This window comes from Ranitomeya variabilis, chromosome 3, assembly GCF_051348905.1.
Source record: "Ranitomeya variabilis isolate aRanVar5 chromosome 3, aRanVar5.hap1, whole genome shotgun sequence".
Taxonomy (NCBI): domain Eukaryota; kingdom Metazoa; phylum Chordata; class Amphibia; order Anura; family Dendrobatidae; genus Ranitomeya; species Ranitomeya variabilis.
The window spans coordinates 771,061,581-771,082,271 of record NC_135234.1 but is presented as its reverse complement, the minus strand read 5'-3'; the positions used below and the strand labels follow the sequence as shown (position 1 = coordinate 771,082,271).

Here is a 20,691-nt window from a genome sequence, read left to right as displayed (position 1 = left end):
CTCTGATGTTCGTTCTCTCCGTCCCCCAGGTGATATGGTAGGACGCACCCGTATGACGGGGTAGGCCTGGAGTTCTTCCGGGACCCTAGAGTCGCCCCTCTCCCACAGCTGTCTCCGTTGTCTGCTTAGGTGATTTGTGTGAGACAGCCAACCTATAATTAGCTGTCCGGCCGTGGTTTGCAGAAGTACTTAGAGTCTCTTACTTGCTCGGCGTTCCGGCCACCGACTGTTTGCGCCTCAGAAGGATGTTGCCTCGGTCTAACAGCACGACTCCTTCTGGTCCTAATTCCTCTTTACTGTATTCCCGTTGTGCACTGGTTAGTTCTGCTCTTAGGAGTCTGCCAGGATCCCATCCCTGACAGGTCCTCTCACTAGCTCTTCCCAGTTACTTCTCTCACTGTCTTCCTGTCCAACCCCCAGTTTTACCAGAGTGTGAGGAGTGGCCTACTAGATAGAACCACCCCCCCTGGTGGCCGGAGTGTGAAGTGTAGTGTGAGTGTTACCTGGTCAGAGAAACTCCTTTAGTGCAATCAGATGTAACATCACTCCCCTTAGTGGCAGAGCAACATTACTGCAACGACCAGGACTCTGGGACGCTGCACAATTTCTCCTGAATGCGCTGATACCCCATATGTGGGGGTAAACCACTATTTGGTCGCACCGCAGAGCTTGGAAGAGAAGGAGCGCCGTTTTACTTTTTCAATGCAGAATTGGCTGGAATTGAGATCGGACGCCATGTCGCGTTTGGAGAGCCACTGATGTGCCTAAACAGTGGAAACCCCCCACAAGTGACACCATTTTGGAAACTCAACCCATTAAGGAACTTATCTAGATGTGTGGTGAGCACTTTGACCCCCCAGTGATTCACAGAAATTTATTTTAGAGCCGTGAAAATAAAAAATCATACTGTACCAATTGTATTAAAGCTTACTACTTTAATAAGCTTTAACCTTGCATGCTTTAAAAAAATCCATAGCTTTAGGCCGGTTTCACACGTCAGTGGCTCCGGTACGTGAGGTGACAGTTTCCTCACGTACCGGAGACACTGACACACGTAGACCCATAAAAATCAATGCATCTGTGCAGATGTCATTGATTTTTTGCGGACCGTGTCTCCGTGTGCCAAACACGGAGACATGTCAGTGTTCGTGGGAGCGCACGTATTACACGGACCCAATAGAGTCAATGGGTCCGTGTAAAACACGGACCTCACACGGACGTTCTCCGTCTGGGGTCCGTGTGCGTGCAGGAGACAGCGCTACAGTAAGCGCTGTCCCCCCCACATGGTGCTGAAGCCGCGATTCATATGTTCCCTGCAGCAGCGTTTGCTGCAGAGAAAATATGAATAATAGTGTTTAAAATAAAGATCTATGTGTCCGCCGCCCCCCCACCCCCTGTGCACCCCCCCGCTGTTCAGAAAATACTCACCCGCTCCCACGTTGGCTGTCGCTCCTTCCTCTCTGCCCCGCGCCTTCTACTGTATGCGGTCACGTGGGGCCGATCATTTACAATCATGAATAGTCGGCTCCGCCCCTATGGGAGGTGGAGCCGCCTATTCATGACTGTAAATGATCGGCCCCACGTGACCGCATACAGGAGAAGATGGGGCAGAGAGGAAGGAGCGACAGCCAACGTGGGAGCTGGTGAGTATTTTCTGAACAGCGGGGGGGGTGCACAGGGGGTGGGGGGGCGCACAGGGGGTGGGAGGGCGGGGGAAACATAGATCTTTATTTTAAACACTATTATTCATATTTTCTCTGCAGCAAACGCTGCTGCAGGGAACATATGAAACGCGGCTTCAGCACGATGCAGGGTACCACACGCGTGGGTACCACACGCTCCGTGTGGTACCCACTCGCCATACGGGCGGCACACGTGTGCCGCACGTATGGCCTACGTGAGTTCCCAGGCACACGGACACGGATAACTCCGGTACCGATTTATTCCGGTACCGGAATTATCTGGACGTGTGGGACAGCCCTTAGAGTGTGTGACCCTGCTGATTGGCAGACAGTAGTAGTAATACTTCCGGGACTCATCGCCCGTGTATTCGGTGAGTGGTGGCAGTGTGTATGAGCGGGGTGCATGGTCTGTGTCGAGGGTGATTTATGCTCCAATTGCCGCATAGGACAGAGGCGGAATGCTGGACTGAGAGAGAGGAGATATATTAACCCTTGCAGGTGCAACCCCCAGTCACATGCTGAGAAGCGGGTACGTGACAGGGGCATATGTATTAACTATTGTGTATTTACTTGATTAAATTTCACATAAAATGTGAAATCTACCATTTGGGTCCACTGACTCTTTAATTAAATGAACGGATACTGAATGGCTGAGAGCAGTACAGACACCCACTGGCAAGGAAGCTTTATATGTATGAGGAAAGGATTAATGGCTACATTTAGGAGGTATTATTTTAGCAAATTTGGTCTCGGAACGTAACTATATCTGCCTTTGACTGAACAGCTTCCCTCCAAGCAGAGTAACGTTTCAAAGGACTATTAAGAAAACCCAAATTTTATATCACCTGACCATGTGATTCTAATAGTTTGCTGCATGATTTAGTGACAGAAGATAAGGGCTCAAAAGGGGAGTCTCTGGATCAGGACATTAGAGGAAAAAAATAATAATTTCTGTATATGAAAAAAACAAGCAAAATGGGTATATATGATAAAAAACAATCATCATCAGAGACTCCTGATCGCAGAGGGGTTCATGATAGCCGCGAGACATCATCTGTCTGTAATACCAATTGCTCATTTCCTAATACTGATGAACTTGATCCTTTGGGAGTTTCTCATCCATGAATCTCGAGGGAAACGCACGGAGAGATAAATATAAGGAGGCAAATGATGAAGCTAGGACAGCAGAAAGTTACACAGAGGCCGCCATAACAGGACGGGTTCACATAGATATTATGTGGCTCCTGGCCCATGCCTGTCCTACAGCATTGGTAAGCTATGGAGGAGGGTAGTCACCGGTATCTGCATTTTGACCACTTATTGGGAATGTGGATGTAAAGGTTGAAGAGTGACAAAGATGAAAATATTGATGGTTCATAATGTTGAACTTTATGGTATTTTCTTCTTGATGCTTTAAATTGGGGTCAGTCAAAAACAATGTACTCATGAGCAGCCGGTCACAATGCTCATCTAGATCTAGAGAGTGAGAGTCTAGTCTAGAGAGAGTCTGGAGAGTGAGAGTCTAGTCTAGAGAGTGAGAGTCTAGTCTAGAGTCTGGAGAGTGAGTCTAGAGAGCGAGTCTAGAAATTCCAGAGTGAGAGTCCAGAGAGAGAATCCAGAGAGTGTGAGTCTAGAGCAAGTCTAGAGAGTCCAGAGAGTGAGTCTAGAGAGTCCAGAGAGTGAGAGTCTAGAGAGTGAAAGTCTAGTGTCAAGAGTGAGTCTAGAGAGTGAGCCGGTTCGGTGTGAATTGAATTTACTTGGAATTTTATAAATAAATCAATTTATCTTAAGTCCAATTTTTTTTAGTGTTTCACATCAGATGAATTCTGCAAAGTGTGGAAGTCGTATTTTGCAGATGTAGAGAGCCAAGAAATTAGTTAATTAAAAAAACTTCACCAATCACCAGTCCCACCACCGAATCTGGTCCTCTATGCAGCTCTCTCTGGCCTCATTATTCCGTCTTCACACCGTGTCTCTGTGCCAGGGCTTCCAATAGCGAGTAGGCCTCTGACGTAACAATGTGCATTATCCAAAACTAGAACACGACTAGGAAAGGAGAAGTGCAGTGGAGGACCATAAGAGGGGCTGAATTGGTGGGATGTGTGAGTGGAAAGGTCTTATTTTTAACCCTGAGATCTGGAGGGCGGTCAATGCATAAAAGGAACATTCAATTCACATTAAATTCGAATTGAATTTCCTGGACAATTTCGAGTGATGTCGAATTCAAAACTTGTCAGATTCGCTCATCGGGATGTTAGGCAAATAATCCATTTTAAATAGTCAAGTAAGAAGCCATGAGATGAGTCAGTCTGCTCACTCCTGTTCTAACTGATGCAGGGATGTCAATATTGTGCTTGCTCTGGCATTGCCATGGTGGCATCTTGAGAAGTCCTGATTTTCCCGTCAAAGATCCTTTATTATGCATTCTCATGAATGGGCGCTATGGAACACTTAGTGCAGAGAAGTGTTACCTATCGATATATGGGATAGAGCTTTTTCATTTTAGGAGTGAATATGCTACAGCAACCAGTAGGCATCCCACGATTGCTGAGGCTGACAAGAAAAAGTGGAAGGGTCCTCTAAGCGTGTAGATCCTGAAGCTGCTATTGATCAGTGTACAATGGGTTAAACGGCCAGGATTAAAATTATCTTGATGTTGAAGCAGGGAGCTTGGCTGTCATTGGGGACCTGCGGTAATTGCTTGGGAACTGCTACTGCACCGTGATGTACTTGTATGTTATTTTGAGCCAAGTAGTTAAAAGGAGAAAAACTTCTAAAAGACCATTGGGGGATTAGAATTTATGGCGGTATGGAGGAAATTGCCCCGGACTACGTTGCAACTATAGATGTACATCAAAAGGTCTCCAGTGACCCCTTTAAGAGATTGTTTTAGTCTCCATACCTGCTGAGTAATCAAGTTCTTCCAGGGACGATGTCAGAGCTGTTCTGTGGTGTCTGACCCAATCAGAGATTTCTACACTGCAGCTCCTCCTCCCCTCTCACAGCATGCAGTTTAAAGTGTGCAGAGATACTTCAGCTGCATCTCCCTCCTACTGTTACTGTAAGTTTCTGAAAACTTAAAGAGTCTGTAGGTGGATGAGAAAGAAGTCACTATCCCCTCATAAGATATATCGCACAGTGTCACAAATTCAGATCTACTATTATCAAACTTGGATAAAATGAGAAAAATGTATGTAAAGGGTTTTCATGGTGTAATTTTGCTCCAAATCTCATCCTCATCAGATTGAGTCAAGTTAATTTGCAAAGATGGAAAACAGATCTTCAATCAAAACCAGCTTTGAACTCTTGGGTCTCATGGAGATGGAAGATCATAGATTCCTCTACTGTGTCTTGTCTCTCGTTGTGTACTTCACCACCATAGGCTTGAGTGCCTTCATTGTGCATCTGGTCCTGACGGAGGAAAGTCTCCATAAACCTATGTACATCCTCATATGTAATCTCATCTGCAATGGCATCTTCGGTAGCTGCTCATTCTTCCCAAAGCTTTTGATAGACCTGCTGACGTCTTCAAAGACCATCTCCTACAATGGATGTCTAGTCCAATCTTTGGCTGTCACAATTTTTGCCTACTATGAAATCTTGACCTTTACTATTATGGCCTACGACCAGTATCTGGCCGTGTATCATCCGTTACAATACATAACTCTGATGACCAGCAAGAAGGCCACTCATCTTCTAGTCTGGTCTCTAGTGTCCTCCTTCACTGTGATAATGGTGGCCTTACTCCTGACCATAAGGGTTCCTCTATGTGGGACACAAATAAAAAATATTTTTTGCGACAACATGTCTATATTTATTTTGGCCTGCATCGACACTTTCATTAATAACATTTATGGGACAATCATGACCGTTGCCTTGTTCCTCTTCTCCACCATATTCATCATTTTCTCATACATTCGGATCTATCTTGTTTGTCATAAGTTATCACGAGAGTCCAGTCGGAAGGCCATGCACACGCTCTTCACCCACCTAATCAACTTCTCCATCTTTCTAGTGGGATTCATATTCGTCTTCATTCGATACAGAGTGGGTAGCACCAATCTCCCCATTAGCAGTCACATCCTTCTGTCTACACCCTCCCTGGTGTTACCACCGCTTCTCAACCCTCTGCTGTTCGGGGTAAGGACGAAAGCTCTAAAGGTAAAAATGATTCATAGACTAAAAGAGATAAAGTGGAGATTTTTATAAAAATAAAAATCTAAAAAATAAAAAGTATCTGATGTCAAGAAAGAACTATTTTATCATTTGATTTTGCTAAATTTGGGATTCTTTTTTACCATTTCTCCTGGTGTTACAAGGCTATAGAATATAAAAACTTTGCAAATAGGATATCACGACCAGGGAGCTGAAATGATAGACTATAGCAATGCCTGGACGTAGCAACAAGTTGGACACTTCATTGGTCTCATAAGGAGTTTCTCAACTTTCTCATGCCAAATAACCCCCTCACCATGGATTTTTGTTGATTTTTTAGGGGCGGTTTTAATGGAAACCACTTCAGGAAACAGTCCTTCTTTGGGGAGGTTTTTTTTTGCCATTTCCTGAAGAATTTTTGAAAAAAAAATGTTTTACACTTTAGTTTATGCCTCAATTATCTTTTCTTGTCTATTGTTATATTCTATTGCTCGTTTTTGTTTTATATATTTGTACATTATCACTACTTGAAAATTACAGACTAAACTTCTTTTCCGGTTTTTACATCGTCTCATCCCAAATCCATTTTTTCCCCATTTACATCATTACACACATGGAAAAAATTGTTGTTGCTTTTCTATTAAGCTAAAAAAAAAAAAAACACTGGTCAATGAAATAACTTGTGACTGACAAAAGTAGTTTTCAATGTAAACTTACGGAATGAGAATCAGATTTTGCTTTTTTGATTTTGAATTTTGGTTCAACAGAAATTAAAAAAAAAAAACACATCCTGGACACAAGTGATGGTTCCCATAACTTATTTTGTTTCACAACCTTTTGAGGTGACTAATGCAGATAGATGAGGTCTATGCCGCTCAGGCCTCTTTCACACTAGCGTCGTGCACTGCACGTCGCTATGCGTCGTTTGGTTGAAAAAACGCATCCTGCAAAAGTGCTTGCAGGATGCATTTTTTCACCGTTGATTAGCATTTGCTTCGCATTGTGACGTTTTGCCACACGTCGCAACCGTCGTGCGACGGTTGCGCCGTGTTGTGGCGGACCGTCGGCTGCAAAAGACTCCTCCCCCACCTCCCCGCACCTCACAATGGGGCAGCGGATGCGTGGAAAAACAGCATCCGCTGCCCCCGTTGTGCGGTGCATTCACTGCTAGCGTCGGTACGTCGGCCCGACGCTCTGCGACGGGCCGAGTATGACGCTAGTGTGAAAGTAGCCGGAGTGAGACTTCTGCCCCCGTCCACAGGTATTTTGGCTCTTCATGGCTCAGGTGTGAGGTCTTCTCCAGAATGCAGGTCTCAGCTCTGTCCACTGATGTTCTGTAGGAGTTAGATCAGGGTCGCAGAAGCTTCTTCAGAAGAGTCTGATACTTGCTCTCAGCCATTCTTGAATGTTTTTCGCTGTTTTGGGTCATTATCCTGTTGGAGGAGCCATGACCTGAGATTCAGACTGTTTTCTGACACTCGGCAACTCATTTGGCTCCAGAATGACTTGAGTTTTGAGATTTCATTGTATCCTGCAGATTCAAGACCCCCTGTGCTAGAAACAGTAGTCACCCAAGAACATCCCCGAGCTCCTCCATGTGTTCCCGCAGGTACAATGTTCTTCTCTTTATTCCTGCATCTCTAAACGAAGAGCTAATATGACAACGATCAGCTCCAGTTTTCTCTTTATCTGTCCAGAGGACCATCTCCCAGAAATTTTGTGGCTTGGCAATATGCATTTTGTCAAATTCCAGTCCACTTTGGCCAAGCCGGCACCAGATGGTGCAACCTAACACTGATGGACCTTGACCTTTGAGTTCACCATTAATCTCTCTAAAAGTTGTTTGGGCTCTTTGGTTTCCATTCGTATCAGTCTCTTCAATTTGTCATTAACTTTCCTTCCTACGGATGTATTCAGGGAGGTTGGCTACAGCCTCATAGACCTTATACTTCTGGATAACATGTGCAGCTGTAGTAACAGGAACATCCGGCTGTAGGAAACGTCTTATAGCCTTTACCTGTAACATGTTTTCTCTCAATTCCTTTATCGCCTGAGAAAACTGTCGCTGCAGCTTTCTTTGGTCCATGATCAGTGCGGTACACCAGGATACCAAACAGCACAGTGACTACTTTTCACCTTTTAAATAGGCACTTATTAATTACAACTTTATAGACACCTGTGATGCCAATTACAGGACACACCTTAGGTTAACATGACCCTATCGTCAAACTATTCAATCTTTTCTAGGGGAAACCATCATTTTTGGTCAGGTCATTGTCACTAGTATCTTTACTGTGTGACATCAGACTTAGATCGTTCTTCATATTCTACTACACTTTCAGAAGAAAAACACTTCATAAAATCAAGGTATTTCATTTCACTATTTTTCAACAGCTAACTTTTTAATTTTTCAATAAAGCTTTTTAGGGTCCCTATATTTTGCAAGATTAATATTGGGACAACGTTGGAGTACACATGACTTTTTGATCGCTTTTCATTTAGTCTTTTAGATGGGAGAAATTAGAAAAAAAAAAACAGCAATTCTAACACTTTACTTTCACCGTTAATTATAAACAATGTTGTAACTTCCTTCTGTGGGCCTTGATTACATTGAAACCACATTTATATTGTTATTTTCATTGTGTTTTACTAATTTTGCTCATTAAAAACACTTAAAAGAAATATAAATTCCTACGTCCAAAGACCCCTCACGTTTTTATGTTTCTATCAGAACCATGTATGCTTTTTTTGTGTGTTTTGGTATTAGATGTATATAAACATAAGGATGAATGACCTCGGGGAGATCAAAACATCCAACACCGCAGAGACACCATCACGTGTTTCTCAACGCAAGCAATGAATAGCCAGGTCTTTCACCGGGAAGGAACAACCACGGGAAGGGCAGCACCCAATAAAGGAAAACCACCTATGCCAAAACATGGTATCCATCCAGACAGCTGTTTCGGGGCATTTGCCCCTCATCAGTGTGGAGTAGGAAACTGGCTATTAGGAGCAGTGCCTGGTGAAAAGGCTATAAACATAAGGATGAATGACCTCGGGGAGATCAAAACATCCAACACCGCGGAGACACCATCACGTGTTTCTCAACGCAGTGATCCAGAACACTGCCCCCATCCCTTATGGGAAATATGCAAAAAACAGTCTCCGCGTTGTTGGATGTTTTGCTCTCCCCGAGGTCATTCACCCTTATGTTCATAGCCTTTTCACCAGGCACTGCTCCTAATAGCCAGTTTCCTACTCCACACTGATGAGGGGCAAATGCCCCGAAACAGCCGTCTGTGGATGGATACCATGTTTTGGCATAGGTGGTTTTCCTTTATTGGATGCTGCCCTTCCCGTGGTTGTTCCTTCCCGGTGAAAGACCTGGCTATTCATTGCTTGCGTTGAGAAACACGTGATGGTGTCTCCATGGCTTTTCTACATGCATAGGTATTAGATGTAACATATTGAAGTACATTGTATAGGAATTTTTTGGTCGCTTTTTAGACCATTTATTTGAGGAGTTAGACAAGAGAGAAAAGTGTTTCAGTCATTCTGTTTCTTTTTTTTCCTTTGCGGGTGATATAGAATCCTAGAATGTTGGGAGTTGGACGGGACCTCCAGGGTCGTGTCAAACCAACTGCTCAATGCAGGATTCATAAAACCGTCGCAGACAGATGTCTGTCCAGCCTCTGTTTGAAGACTTCCATTGAATGAGAACTCATCACCTCTCGTGGAACAACTCATTGATCACCCTTCACTGTCAAAAAGTTTTTCCTAATATCTAATCTGTATCTTCTCCCTTTCAGTTTCATCCCATTGCTTCTCGTGTTTCCATGTGCAAATGAGAATAACGGTGATCCCTCTACACTGACAGGCCTTCAGATATTTGTAGATGGCTAATAAGTCTCCTGTTCGCATTCTCTTTTCCAAGCTAAACATTCCCAAATCCTCTAACGGTTCCTCATAGGACATTGTTTGCAGACCGGACACCATTCTGGTGGCTCTTCCTTGAACTTGCTCCAGTTTTTCAATGTCTTTTGTTAAGTGTGGTGCCCAGTGGGGCTGTGGAGTCGGAGCCCATTTTGGCGGAGACAGAGTCGGTGTCATGGAAATTGAGTTGTTGGAGGTTTGGCTTACCAACTCCACAGCCCTGATGGGGAATCGGAACCCATTTTGGTGGAGTCGGTGTCATGGAGACTGAGGAGTCAAAGATTTGGCTTGCACAGTATCCAGATGAGGCATGACCAAGGAGTAGAGGGGGACAATTACTTCACGTGATCTATTGAATAGTTATAGATGTATTGTTAAGGATTCAGACAAACCAATGACGTACAGTTTTTTTTGTTTTTTTATATATTTTCGCAAATTTTTTTTTAACAAATTCCACAAAAATTCCCATTATGATTTGAGCTGGATGGCTTGTACAATACACTTATTAGGCACGTACGCGTAAGCATCTTAGACAAAAACGTGGAACAACTCCTATAGCAAATGATGTGCATTCTATCCATGTCCCAAGACTTTTCTCCATATAGTACAGTAGTATATTGTGGATGAAGACATTTTCTGCCACGAGTGACCCAGAACTTCCAACAAAGATTGCATAAGTGAATTGCAAACTCAACACGCAAATGTAATAACCAGAGTTTATTTGAACACCAGTTACACAATCACTATAAAAAAAAATACAACGTACTAGCAACAAGTCTGTAGAAAATCAATAAACATCAATATAACTAAGTAAACATGAGAAACGAGCAAGTCTATACAGCAATATAGATGAGGATATGGGGGTCCGGTATTAAGACAAACATGGCTGCTTTCTTCAAAAACATCACTACACTGGTCCATGGGTCCAAGTAAGGGTCAAATAGTAACACCACATACAACCTGCAGACAGAAGGTGGAGCCGAATCTTGAAGGAAGCGGTCGTGTTTCTCTAGTTTTGATACCCTCTTTAAAGCAGCAGTGTAACTGTGTGTAGTGACTAACACGGTTTAACCCCCACAATCAGCTCAGTTCAATCATAAGGTGATTTGTCCAATGGATGGGGCGGTCATCTTTTTTAAGGATTTAGGAAATGGATTTTGGTGGATTAAAAGCTTTACTAACTACATCTACGGACAAAGTCTTGGATGTTTTCCCATCTCTAAGTGCACAAGATGGAGATCTCCATTCAAAAATGAATTTTCAGTTCACGAGAAAATAGTTGGTCAACGACTGCCACTTAGAAGAACCCCAAGTGTCTTCTGCCCAACCATAGCTGGTTATCTGATGTCTTCAGAACAAGTGGATGAAGTGGATGAGCAGAGGAACCAGAAGATGGCAAGAACTTCAACTCAAAAGCTTGTTGGTGACTGGAATCTTTGACAAGAATGTTGACGAAGTCTTAAAGATTTGGGGCAAATGGAAAGAGACTGTTGTGGGGGGCAAACGCTCAGTAATGAGGTTTCGCGAGTACCGAAAGGTTCTCATGTCAGTCTGTGACACATGGATGAACAAGATTAAATAATAGAAACGAAGCAAAAGCTAAATCATGAGCAACCATAAAGTAAAGCATAATACGATTATCAACCTCGTTCTCCGAAGAACCTTGAAAATGAAGGACTTTACTACAGTCCTCTCCAATACAAGCAATAACCATAGGGTCTGTGTACATGTAGGCCCTGCTAGTGCAATATACAAACAGCTGTCCTGTCTTCACCTCGCAACCCAAACAGGACACTAATAGATTCAACCACCCTACTTATCGCAGGGTCATAGCAATTAGTAAAAAAAAAGTTGTCAACAGAGTTAAGAATAACAAACCACCAACTGCTGTTAAAGCCCGAATTGACGTGTAAACACCCACTTGGATTGGAGGAACCCTGGATCAGAACTGGTCGTTTGAAGTATTGGTTAAATGTTGTGGTGGGAACCGCCTGAAGAACCACATGAATGGGCAACCATTGTGAAGGTGTAGAAGGTATCAAGCTGGCTTCCCAATACTCATGGTCCTCCCCAAAAACATCAAGAGCCTTCAAAGGGAAACATGTCTTGAGTGGCCAATGAGGTTCACGGGAAGTAGAGAAGCAATTCTTTGGTTTTCAAACTGGGTGACACCATCCTCAATAAATGGTACCCGGTCTTATAACATCTGGTGGGAACCGCTAAAAACTCAGGTTGGTCATCTCCATGTGGGCACAATCGAGCTAATTTCTGCAGTTGAGTGGTAATGTATGGTGGTCTTTTGCTGATTGTCAACAATTTAAAAGGGTTGTCCTCTACCTAGATAATAATGGGTCTATCCCTAGGATAGGTCACCAATATCAGATTGTTTGGAGTCACACACCCGAGACCACCCAATGATCACAGGTTAGTAGCTCTGGCACAGCCAGATGCTCAAAGTACAGAATACCCCAGCTCCATACACCATGTAGTGGCGATTCTGCAGGTCAGCTCCTACTGAAGTTACTGATCAGAGCTGCCATCTCTTGAATCGCAATTACAAAGTGAATGGGGGGTTGAACTCTTCTGGCTGTGGGACAGGAGGCCAATGCCAGAGCCACTGACAGCTGATCGGTGGGGGACACCCACTAATCAGATATTGACCCAGCCAGTAGAGAGGTCACCCATATCCAAGCCCTGGACACACGTAACCCCACTGGTCGAGCTTGATACATGACCCAACTCGTTGACCTGTCCGATTGTTACAAAAAGTGACATCCTCCATAAAGAGGTCATCAACATGGGGTAAAGCAAAAAGGACAATAAGGGATGCGGGCACTTTGGTAACACATATAGTATTGATGGGAGGGGGCCTGACCGAGGCACACCATCACATCCCCTCCTCCACAGCAGCTGAAATCTCAATCTGGCTATAACCTAGGCACATTGCAGCGCCCCTTAGAGGACACGGCATCATAGGATGGACGGGAGCAGCGCAGTAAGACTTAGTGCAAAAAAGGTAAAACCCCAGAGCGAGCATGAAAGTCAGAGCCGTGGGGGAAGACATCACCGACCAGTGCAAAACGCTTCATTACAGAAGTGGAGGCCGCGCACGTTACGGCGCAGATCACCAGACACCCAGCGACTGGCGGGTCCTCCATCGGGGGAAGTCATGGCCCACCGTACTCCGGGCCATCACCAGGTGAAGTCTACATCTAATGTAGTGACCACGAGCCAATGCTCTTGTTACACCCAGAGCTGCAGCAAATATCTATGGCTGTCAGCAGGAATATGCAGGCACTGTGTGAATGAGCACAAACAGGATAGCGGATCTGTGCTCCCACAATGCACTGCAGCCTATTCTATTGTGTGTGTGACCTCCACAGCTCCCACAATGCAATGCAGCTCAGCATGTCCGTAATCTTCCAAGAGCTGGCAGGAAAGCTGTGTTAAATGGTGGGATACCGCCGAGAATGCAGCCCTGGAGGTGAATGCAGCCCTGGAGGTGAATGCAGCCCTGGAGGTGAATGCAGCCCTGGAGGTGAATGCAGCCCTGGAGGTGAATGCAGCCCTGGAGGTGAATGCATGTATTTGGGACAAAAAAAACAAAGCGTTTTGATATTCTGCCAACACACCCAACCCAAATATTGCATCTGTTCCCCCACAATGCACTACAGCCTAGCCCGTGGACAGTGTGTAGTGCAAAAACTACATCACCCATAATGCAAAGCAGCCAAATGTCATCTATAAGCTTCTGTAAACCTCAAGAAAAGGGTTAATAAAAATGAGAATAGGAAGGTGGCACAACAGTAGATGCAGCTCTGGATGTGACAGGAGTAGAAGGCTCCTGGACACTGACTGTAGATCTCACTTAATATACTTCTGCACTCGACACTCTCAGGATCTCTGCTTGCTGTCAGTCTGAAAAGCGCTCCTGATTACCAGCTGAGCAAAACTATCGGCAGGACCCCGATGCAGCGGTCACGTTGGTAGTCTGTGGCCTTCAGACCAGAGCCTCGTCATCCTCTTGCACTCCAGGTGGCAGCGCAACGTGCCGTCCTCCATGACCTAAAACGTGGCAACTTGGTGTCTGTCGTGGTTTACAGTCAGTGAATGGAAGCAACACTCCTCGCAGCTGAGGGTGTATTTCAATGTACGGACCTGCTCTGCAGACCAACACACTAACAAACCATGGAGCAGGTCAGGACGGGTGATCAGACACTCGATACGAAGAATGAGGTCTCCATTCACTGACAGCAAGCAGAGCTATTGATAACAGGTAAGGAATTGAGAGGCAAAGTCTAATAGAAAGTCGCCACGATCCCGCATGTCGGGGGCCGCTGGAGACCACTGGTCTAGATTAAGTCTCGCCCCCCCCGGACATGAGCTGACGTCACTACCATGACTGGCGGCACTGAGCCACAAAGCAGAGCAACCTCAACGCAAAGCTTGAAAGCGAGAAAATCTCTACAACTGTGCAAATCTCATGAGCAGCAGAACAGAAAAAAACGTAACATAATCCTCGCCGGCGAGAGTCCCCGGCGTCCGGCCGCCGCTGATCCTGGAGCTTCCGGCAGAAAAAAAAAAATACAAAAGTAATAACTTAACACAGAACAAAACAACATAAAAGAAACTCAAGTTTTTCCATCTTCTTTCAGTGGTCGAGTCGTCTCCACACCGTGACCTTAAGCAATTCTTGGCCCTCGTGGATGAAAGAACAGTCATTCCCATGACCATATCCCTTTAAGAACCTCAGCAAAAGGTCAGAACTGACCTCGTCTTAAAGACAATGAAAAATAAAAAAAAAGTGATTTGGTCGAAAGTGGACAAAACCAAACGCAAACCTTAAACTGAAGGGTGAAGGGGACTCTGGACTATCCCTTTAAGAAGCGTGGAACAGTGCACGGCAGACACCACCCACAATGCTTTGCATGGGGTCACACACAGGTAAGTGCATTGAGTAGGTCTGGACAGTGATAGGTTCTCTCTCCGCCATTGCTCCGAGGCCTGGGGTGACGGACGCGGTCACAGGGACCTCCAGGTCAGACCGTTCTTACTGGGCTCCAGAAACTCGTCCACCAGAGCCTGAATCACCTTCTTCAGCTCGTCCTCCAGGAAAGGCCGGTCCCTGCAAGACACAGAAGAGTCAGTGAGGAGGCCAACTACCCTGCTGAGGCGACCAAAGCCCCCCGCGAGGGTCCGGGAGCGGCAGCAGCACAGTGAGCGTCCCAGAGCAGCAGCTATAGCCCCAGCTAGGGTAGGAGAGAGGCACCTAAAGACCCACGAGAGTACATAGGGCAGCTGCTACAGCCCCCGCAAGGGTCCGAGAGAAGCACCTAAAGACACGAGGGTCCATGGGGCAGAATCTACAGCCCCCGCGAGGGTCAAAGAGAGCCACCTAAAGACCCACGAGAGTACATGGGGTAGCTGCTACAGCCCCCACAAGAATCAGAGAGAGGCACCTAAAGACTCACATGGGTTCAAGGGGCAGCAGCCACAGCCCCCGCGAGGGTCCAGGAGGGGCAACAGCACTGGGAGCGTCCCAGAGCAGCAGCTACAGCCCCGTGAGGGTCAGAGAGGCATCCAAATACCCACGAGGGTCCACGTGGCAGAAACTACAGCCCCAGCGAGGGTCAGAGAGAGGCACCTAAAGAAGGTCCACAGGGCAGAAGCCGCAGCCCCGCGAGTATCCAGGAGAGGCACTGAAACACCCACAAGGGTCCATGGTGCAGTCAAGGGCTCTACAGTGCCCAAATGGTTTATTAGGGCATATAAGGGTGCAAAGATGTAAAAAGTGGCCCACGAGCCTGGTCCCAGCCTTACCCCTGCCCCGGGAGTCCGCACATCTCGGCGTAGTACTTGATCTTTGGTTCGGTGCCGCTGGTTCTCATGGTGGCCACGCAGCCGTTCTGGAAGGTGAAAGTGATCATCTGACTGTTCTTACTGACGGGGAGCAGCTGCAAGAGACGGTGTGGTCAGTGCCGAGAACCTCATTATGTACAGCACAGCAGGACATTATGGGACTTGTAGTGCGTCTCTTACACATTTCTTGTTCTGCTGACTGCTGTCATATCCCATCGTCACGTCCCGCACATGAAGGACGCCGTACGCCCCACAAGCCTGCGGGTACTGCTTGGGGCCACTGTAATTCCGCAGACGCTCGAATATCCTCTTGATGGTGGACGGATCATAGCACAAGAAATACGACGTCTTAGAAATGTGATAGCCGTACCTGGGAAAGGGCGAGAATGAGGCCGATGAGAAAACATGGCCGACGGAAGAGGAAAACTAATGCTGCTGGCATAAGCGTGTGTCCGTCAGGATGTATGCACTAATGGAATACTAGCAATCGTGCAAGCTGAAGGGTCGCGACGGCTCTGTGAACAAAAAAAAAGAAATCTCAGGAGCAAAAAGTAAAAAAAAAAAAAAAAAAAGGAAACGCAAAATTCCCTTCTTTTATAATGAGAACTCAGACAAAAAAAAAAACTTTATAAAATAAGGCATGCTACAGAGGATAGACTAAAAAAAATAGAAAGAAATCAGCAAACCAGCAAACAGCAGAATTACTGTTTTTTTCATTAAATTAATCTAAAAAAATTAATAAATTTGCACAACATTTATTCCAAGGGGAAAAAGGAATAAAATAAAAACACTTTCAGCTGTCCGTAGTTCTGCCTTGTGACCACCAGGTGTCAGTGTTGTCCTGAGCGCACAGCCCGCGATCCCCGGCTCGCACAGCGTTTCATGGCGCGGCGCTCCGTCTGCTTACATCTCATATATGTGGAGGAGCTGCCGCTCCAGGGTCAGATTGACGCTGTCCAGATACGTCGCCATCTCTGCAACCACCGCGGCCGCACTCACCCCGTCCTTATCCAGCACGGCGGTGCCACACATGAAGCCTAGAAGGAAATTGTACAATTAGGAGGTAACAATCTGCAGCAATTTCCTGCACTTCCTAAGGCTCCGCCCCTGTGGCCATGTAACTATCTCCAGCGGACGCAGATTGCTGCAGGTCGTCTCTGACAGCGGCATCTCAAGGACGCAACTGTCAGGAGAGAGAAAGGAAAAGGCTTCGTCCCTCTTATTAATCGAAAAAACCCAAAAGGAAGAACATTGTCGGGGACCAATACACAGGAGGGGAACGACAAAAAAGACAGGAGGGGAACGACAAAAAAGACAGGAGGGGAACGACTAAAAAAGACAGGAGGGGAACGACTAAAAAAGACAGGAGGGGAACGACTAAAAAGACAGGAGGGGAACGACAAAAAAGACAAGAGGGGGAACGACAAAAAAGACAGGAGGGGAACGACAAAAAAGACAGGAGGGGAACGACAAAAAAGACAGGAGGGGAACGACAAAAAAGACAGGAGGGGAACGACAAAAAAGACAGGAGGGGAACGACTAAAAAAGACAGGAGGGGAACGACTAAAAAAGACAGGAGGGGAACGACTAAAAAGACAGGAGGGGAACGACTAAAAAGACAGGAGGGGAACGACTAAAAAGACAGGAGGGGGACGCCAAAAAAGACAGGAGGGGGACGACTAAAAAGACAGGAGGGGGACGCCAAAAAAGACAGGAGGGGGACGCCAAAAAAGACAGGAGGCGAACGCCTAAAAAGACAGGAGGGGAACGCCAAAAAAGACAGGAGGCGAACGCCAAAAAAGACAGGAGGGGAACGCCAAAAAAGACAGGAGGGGAACGCCTAAAAAGACAGGAGGGGGACGCCTAAAAAGACAGGAGGGGGACACCAAAAAAGACAGGAGGGGAACGACTAAAAAGACAGGAGGGGGACGCCAAAAAAGACAGGAGGGGGACGCCAAAAAAGACAGGAGGGGAACGCCTAAAAAGACAGGAGGGGAACGCCAAAAAAGACAGGAGGGGAACGCCTAAAAAGACAGAAGGGGGACGCCTAAAAAGACAGAAGGGGGACGCCTAAAAAGACAGGAGGGGGACGACAAAAAAGACAGGAGGGGGACGACAAAAAAGACAGGAGGGGGACGACAAAAAAGACAGGAGGGGGACGACAAAAAAGACAGGAGGGGGACGACAAAAAAGACAGGAGGGGGACGACAAAAAAGACAGGAGGGGGACGACAAAAAAGACAGGAGGGGGACGACAAAAAAGACAGGAGGGGGACGACAAAAAAGACAGGAGGGGGACGACAAAAAAGACAGGAGGGGAACGACTAAAAAGACAGGAGGGGAACGACTAAAAAGACAGGAGGGGAACGACTAAAAAGACAGGAGGGGAACGACTAAAAAGACAGGAGGGGAACGACTAAAAAGACAGGAGGGGAACGACTAAAAAGACAGGAGGGGAACGACTAAAAAGACAGGAGGGGAACGACTAAAAAGACAGGAGGGGAACGCCTAAAAAGACAGGAGGGGAACGCCTAAAAAGACAGGAGGGGAACGCCTAAAAAGACAGGAGGGGAACGACTAAAAAGACAGGAGGGGAACGACTAAAAAGACAGGAGGGGAACGACTAAAAAGACAGGAGGGGAACGACTAAAAAGACAGGAGGGGAACGCCTAAAAAGACAGGAGGGGGACGACTAAAAAGACAGGAGGGGAACGACTAAAAAGACAGGAGGGGGACGCCAAAAAAGACAGGAGGGGGACGCCAAAAAAGACAGGAGGGGAACGCCTAAAAAGACAGGAGGGGAACGCCAAAAAAGACAGGAGGGGAACGCCTAAAAAGACAGAAGGGGGACGCCTAAAAAGACAGGAGGGGGACGACAAAAAAGACAGGAGGGGGACGACAAAAAAGACAGGAGGGGGACGACAAAAAAGACAGGAGGGGGACGACAAAAAAGACAGGAGGGGGACGACAAAAAAGACAGGAGGGGGACGACAAAAAAGACAGGAGGGGGACGACAAAAAAGACAGGAGGGGGACGACAAAAAAGACAGGAGGGGGACGACAAAAAAGACAGGAGGGGGACGACAAAAAAGACAGGAGGGGAACGACTAAAAAGACAGGAGGGGAACGACTAAAAAGACAGGAGGGGAACGACTAAAAAGACAGGAGGGGAACGACTAAAAAGACAGGAGGGGAACGACTAAAAAGACAGGAGGGGAACGACTAAAAAGACAGGAGGGGAACGACTAAAAAGACAGGAGGGGAACGACTAAAAAGACAGGAGGGGAACGCCTAAAAAGACAGGAGGGGAACGCCTAAAAAGACAGGAGGGGAACGACTAAAAAGACAGGAGGGGAACGACTAAAAAGACAGGAGGGGAACGACTAAAAAGACAGGAGGGGAACGCCTAAAAAGACAGGAGGGGGACGACTAAAAAGACAGGAGGGGAACGACTAAAAAGACAGGAGGGGAACGACTAAAAAGACAGGAGGGGAACGACTAAAAAGACAGGAGGGGAACGACTAAAAAGACAGGAGGGGAACGACTAAAAAGACAGGAGGGGAACGACTAAAAAGACAGGAGGGGAACGACTAAAAAGACAGGAGGGGAACGCCTAAAAAGACAGGAGGGGGACGACAAAAAAGACAGGAGGGGAACGACTAAAAAGACAGGAGGGGAACGACTAAAAAGACAGGAGGGGAACGACTAAAAAGACAGGAGGGGAACGACTAAAAAGACAGGAGGGGAACGACTAAAAAGACAGGAGGGGAACGACTAAAAAGACAGGAGGGGAACGACTAAAATGACAGGGGGGGGGAACGACAAATGACGGGGGGGGAACGACAAATGACAGGGGGGGGGGAACGACAAATGACAGGGGGGGGGGGAACGACAAATGACAGGGGGGGGGGAACGACAAATGACAGGAGGGAAAAGAAATGACAGAAGGGGAACGACAAATGACAGGAGGGGAACGACAAATGACAGGAGGGGAACGACAAATGACAAGAGGGGAACGACAAATGACAGGAGGGGAACGACAAATGACAGGGGGGGGGGGGAACGACAAATGACAGGGGGGGGAACGACAAATGACGGGGGGGGAACGACAAATGACAGGGGGGGGGACGACAAATGACAGGGGGGGGACGACAAATGACAGGAGGGGAACGACAAATGACAGGAGGGGAACGACAAATGACAAGAGGGGAACGACAAATGACAGGAGGGGGGGGGAACGACAAATGACAGGAGGGGGGGGGAACGACAAATGACAGGGGGGGGGGGAACGACAAATGACAGGAGGGAAAAGAAATGACAGAAGGGGAACGACAAATGACAGGAGGGGAACGACAAATGACAAGAGGGGAACGACAAATGACAGGAGGGGGGGGGAACGACAAATGACAGGAGGGGGGGGAACGACAAATGACAGGGGGGGGGAACGACAAATGACGGGGGGGGGGAACGACAAATGACAGGGGGGGGACGACAAATGACAGGGGGGGGACGACAAATGACAGGGGGGGGGGGAACGACAAATGACAAGAGGGGAACGACAAATGACAGGAGGGGAACGACAAATGACAGGAGGGGGGGGACGACAAATGACAGGGGGGGGGAACGACAAATGACGGGGGGGGGGAACGACAAATGACAGGGGGGGGACGACAAATGACAGGGGGAGGGGAACGACAAATGACAGGAGGGGAACGACAAATGACAGGAGGGGAACGACAAATGACAGGAGGGGAACGACAAATGACAGGAGGGGAACGACAAATGACAGGGGGGGGGAACGACAAATGACGGGGGGGGGGGAACGACAAATGACAGGGGGGGGACGACAAATGACAGGAGGGGAACGACAAATGACAAGAGGGGAACGACAAATGACAGGAGGGGGGGGGAACGACAAATGACAGGAGGGGGGGGAACGACAAATGACAGGGGGGGGGAACGACAAATGACGGGGGGGGGGAACGACAAATGACAGGGGGGGGACGACAAATGACAGGGGGGGGACGACAAATGACAGGGGGGGGGGGGAACGACAAATGACAA

General features: G+C 47.0%; 2 protein-coding genes across 3 annotated transcripts in view; one reads left to right on the top strand and one right to left on the bottom strand.

The window, feature by feature from the left end:
• Positions 1 to 4,949: 4,949 nt before the first annotated feature.
• LOC143817829 (olfactory receptor 52E8-like) lies at positions 4,950 to 5,891 on the top strand. Its single transcript, XM_077299294.1, has one exon. It carries the CDS (start codon positions 4,950 to 4,952, stop codon positions 5,889 to 5,891), a length of 942 nt encoding a protein of 313 aa, XP_077155409.1.
• A 4,581-nt stretch (positions 5,892 to 10,472) lies between these two features.
• PGM2L1 (phosphoglucomutase 2 like 1) overlaps positions 10,473 to 20,691 on the bottom strand; it is a 36,700-nt gene continuing 26,481 nt past the window's right edge. Inside the window, exons 11-15 of one of the 2 annotated variants that reach the window (XR_013224147.1) lie at positions 16,537 to 16,666; positions 15,810 to 15,999; positions 15,591 to 15,724; positions 13,338 to 14,895; positions 10,473 to 13,284 (exon numbers count right to left, since the gene is read on the bottom strand). Coding sequence is in view for 1 of the 2 variants with exons in the window: in XM_077298832.1 (XP_077154947.1) it covers positions 14,793 to 14,895; positions 15,591 to 15,724; positions 15,810 to 15,999; positions 16,537 to 16,666 (557 nt within the window). In the remaining variant the exon portion in view is untranslated. Of the gene's footprint in view, positions 14,896 to 15,590; positions 15,725 to 15,809; positions 16,000 to 16,536; positions 16,667 to 20,691 lie in introns of both variants that reach the window. The other variant, XM_077298832.1, reaches the window with a different exon arrangement.

Bases quoted from the DNA above. Each gene is read 5' to 3' on its own strand.
- LOC143817829 (XM_077299294.1), top strand. From the start codon at position 4,950: ATGGAAAACAGATCTTCAATCAAAACCAGCTTTGAACTCTTGGGTCTC.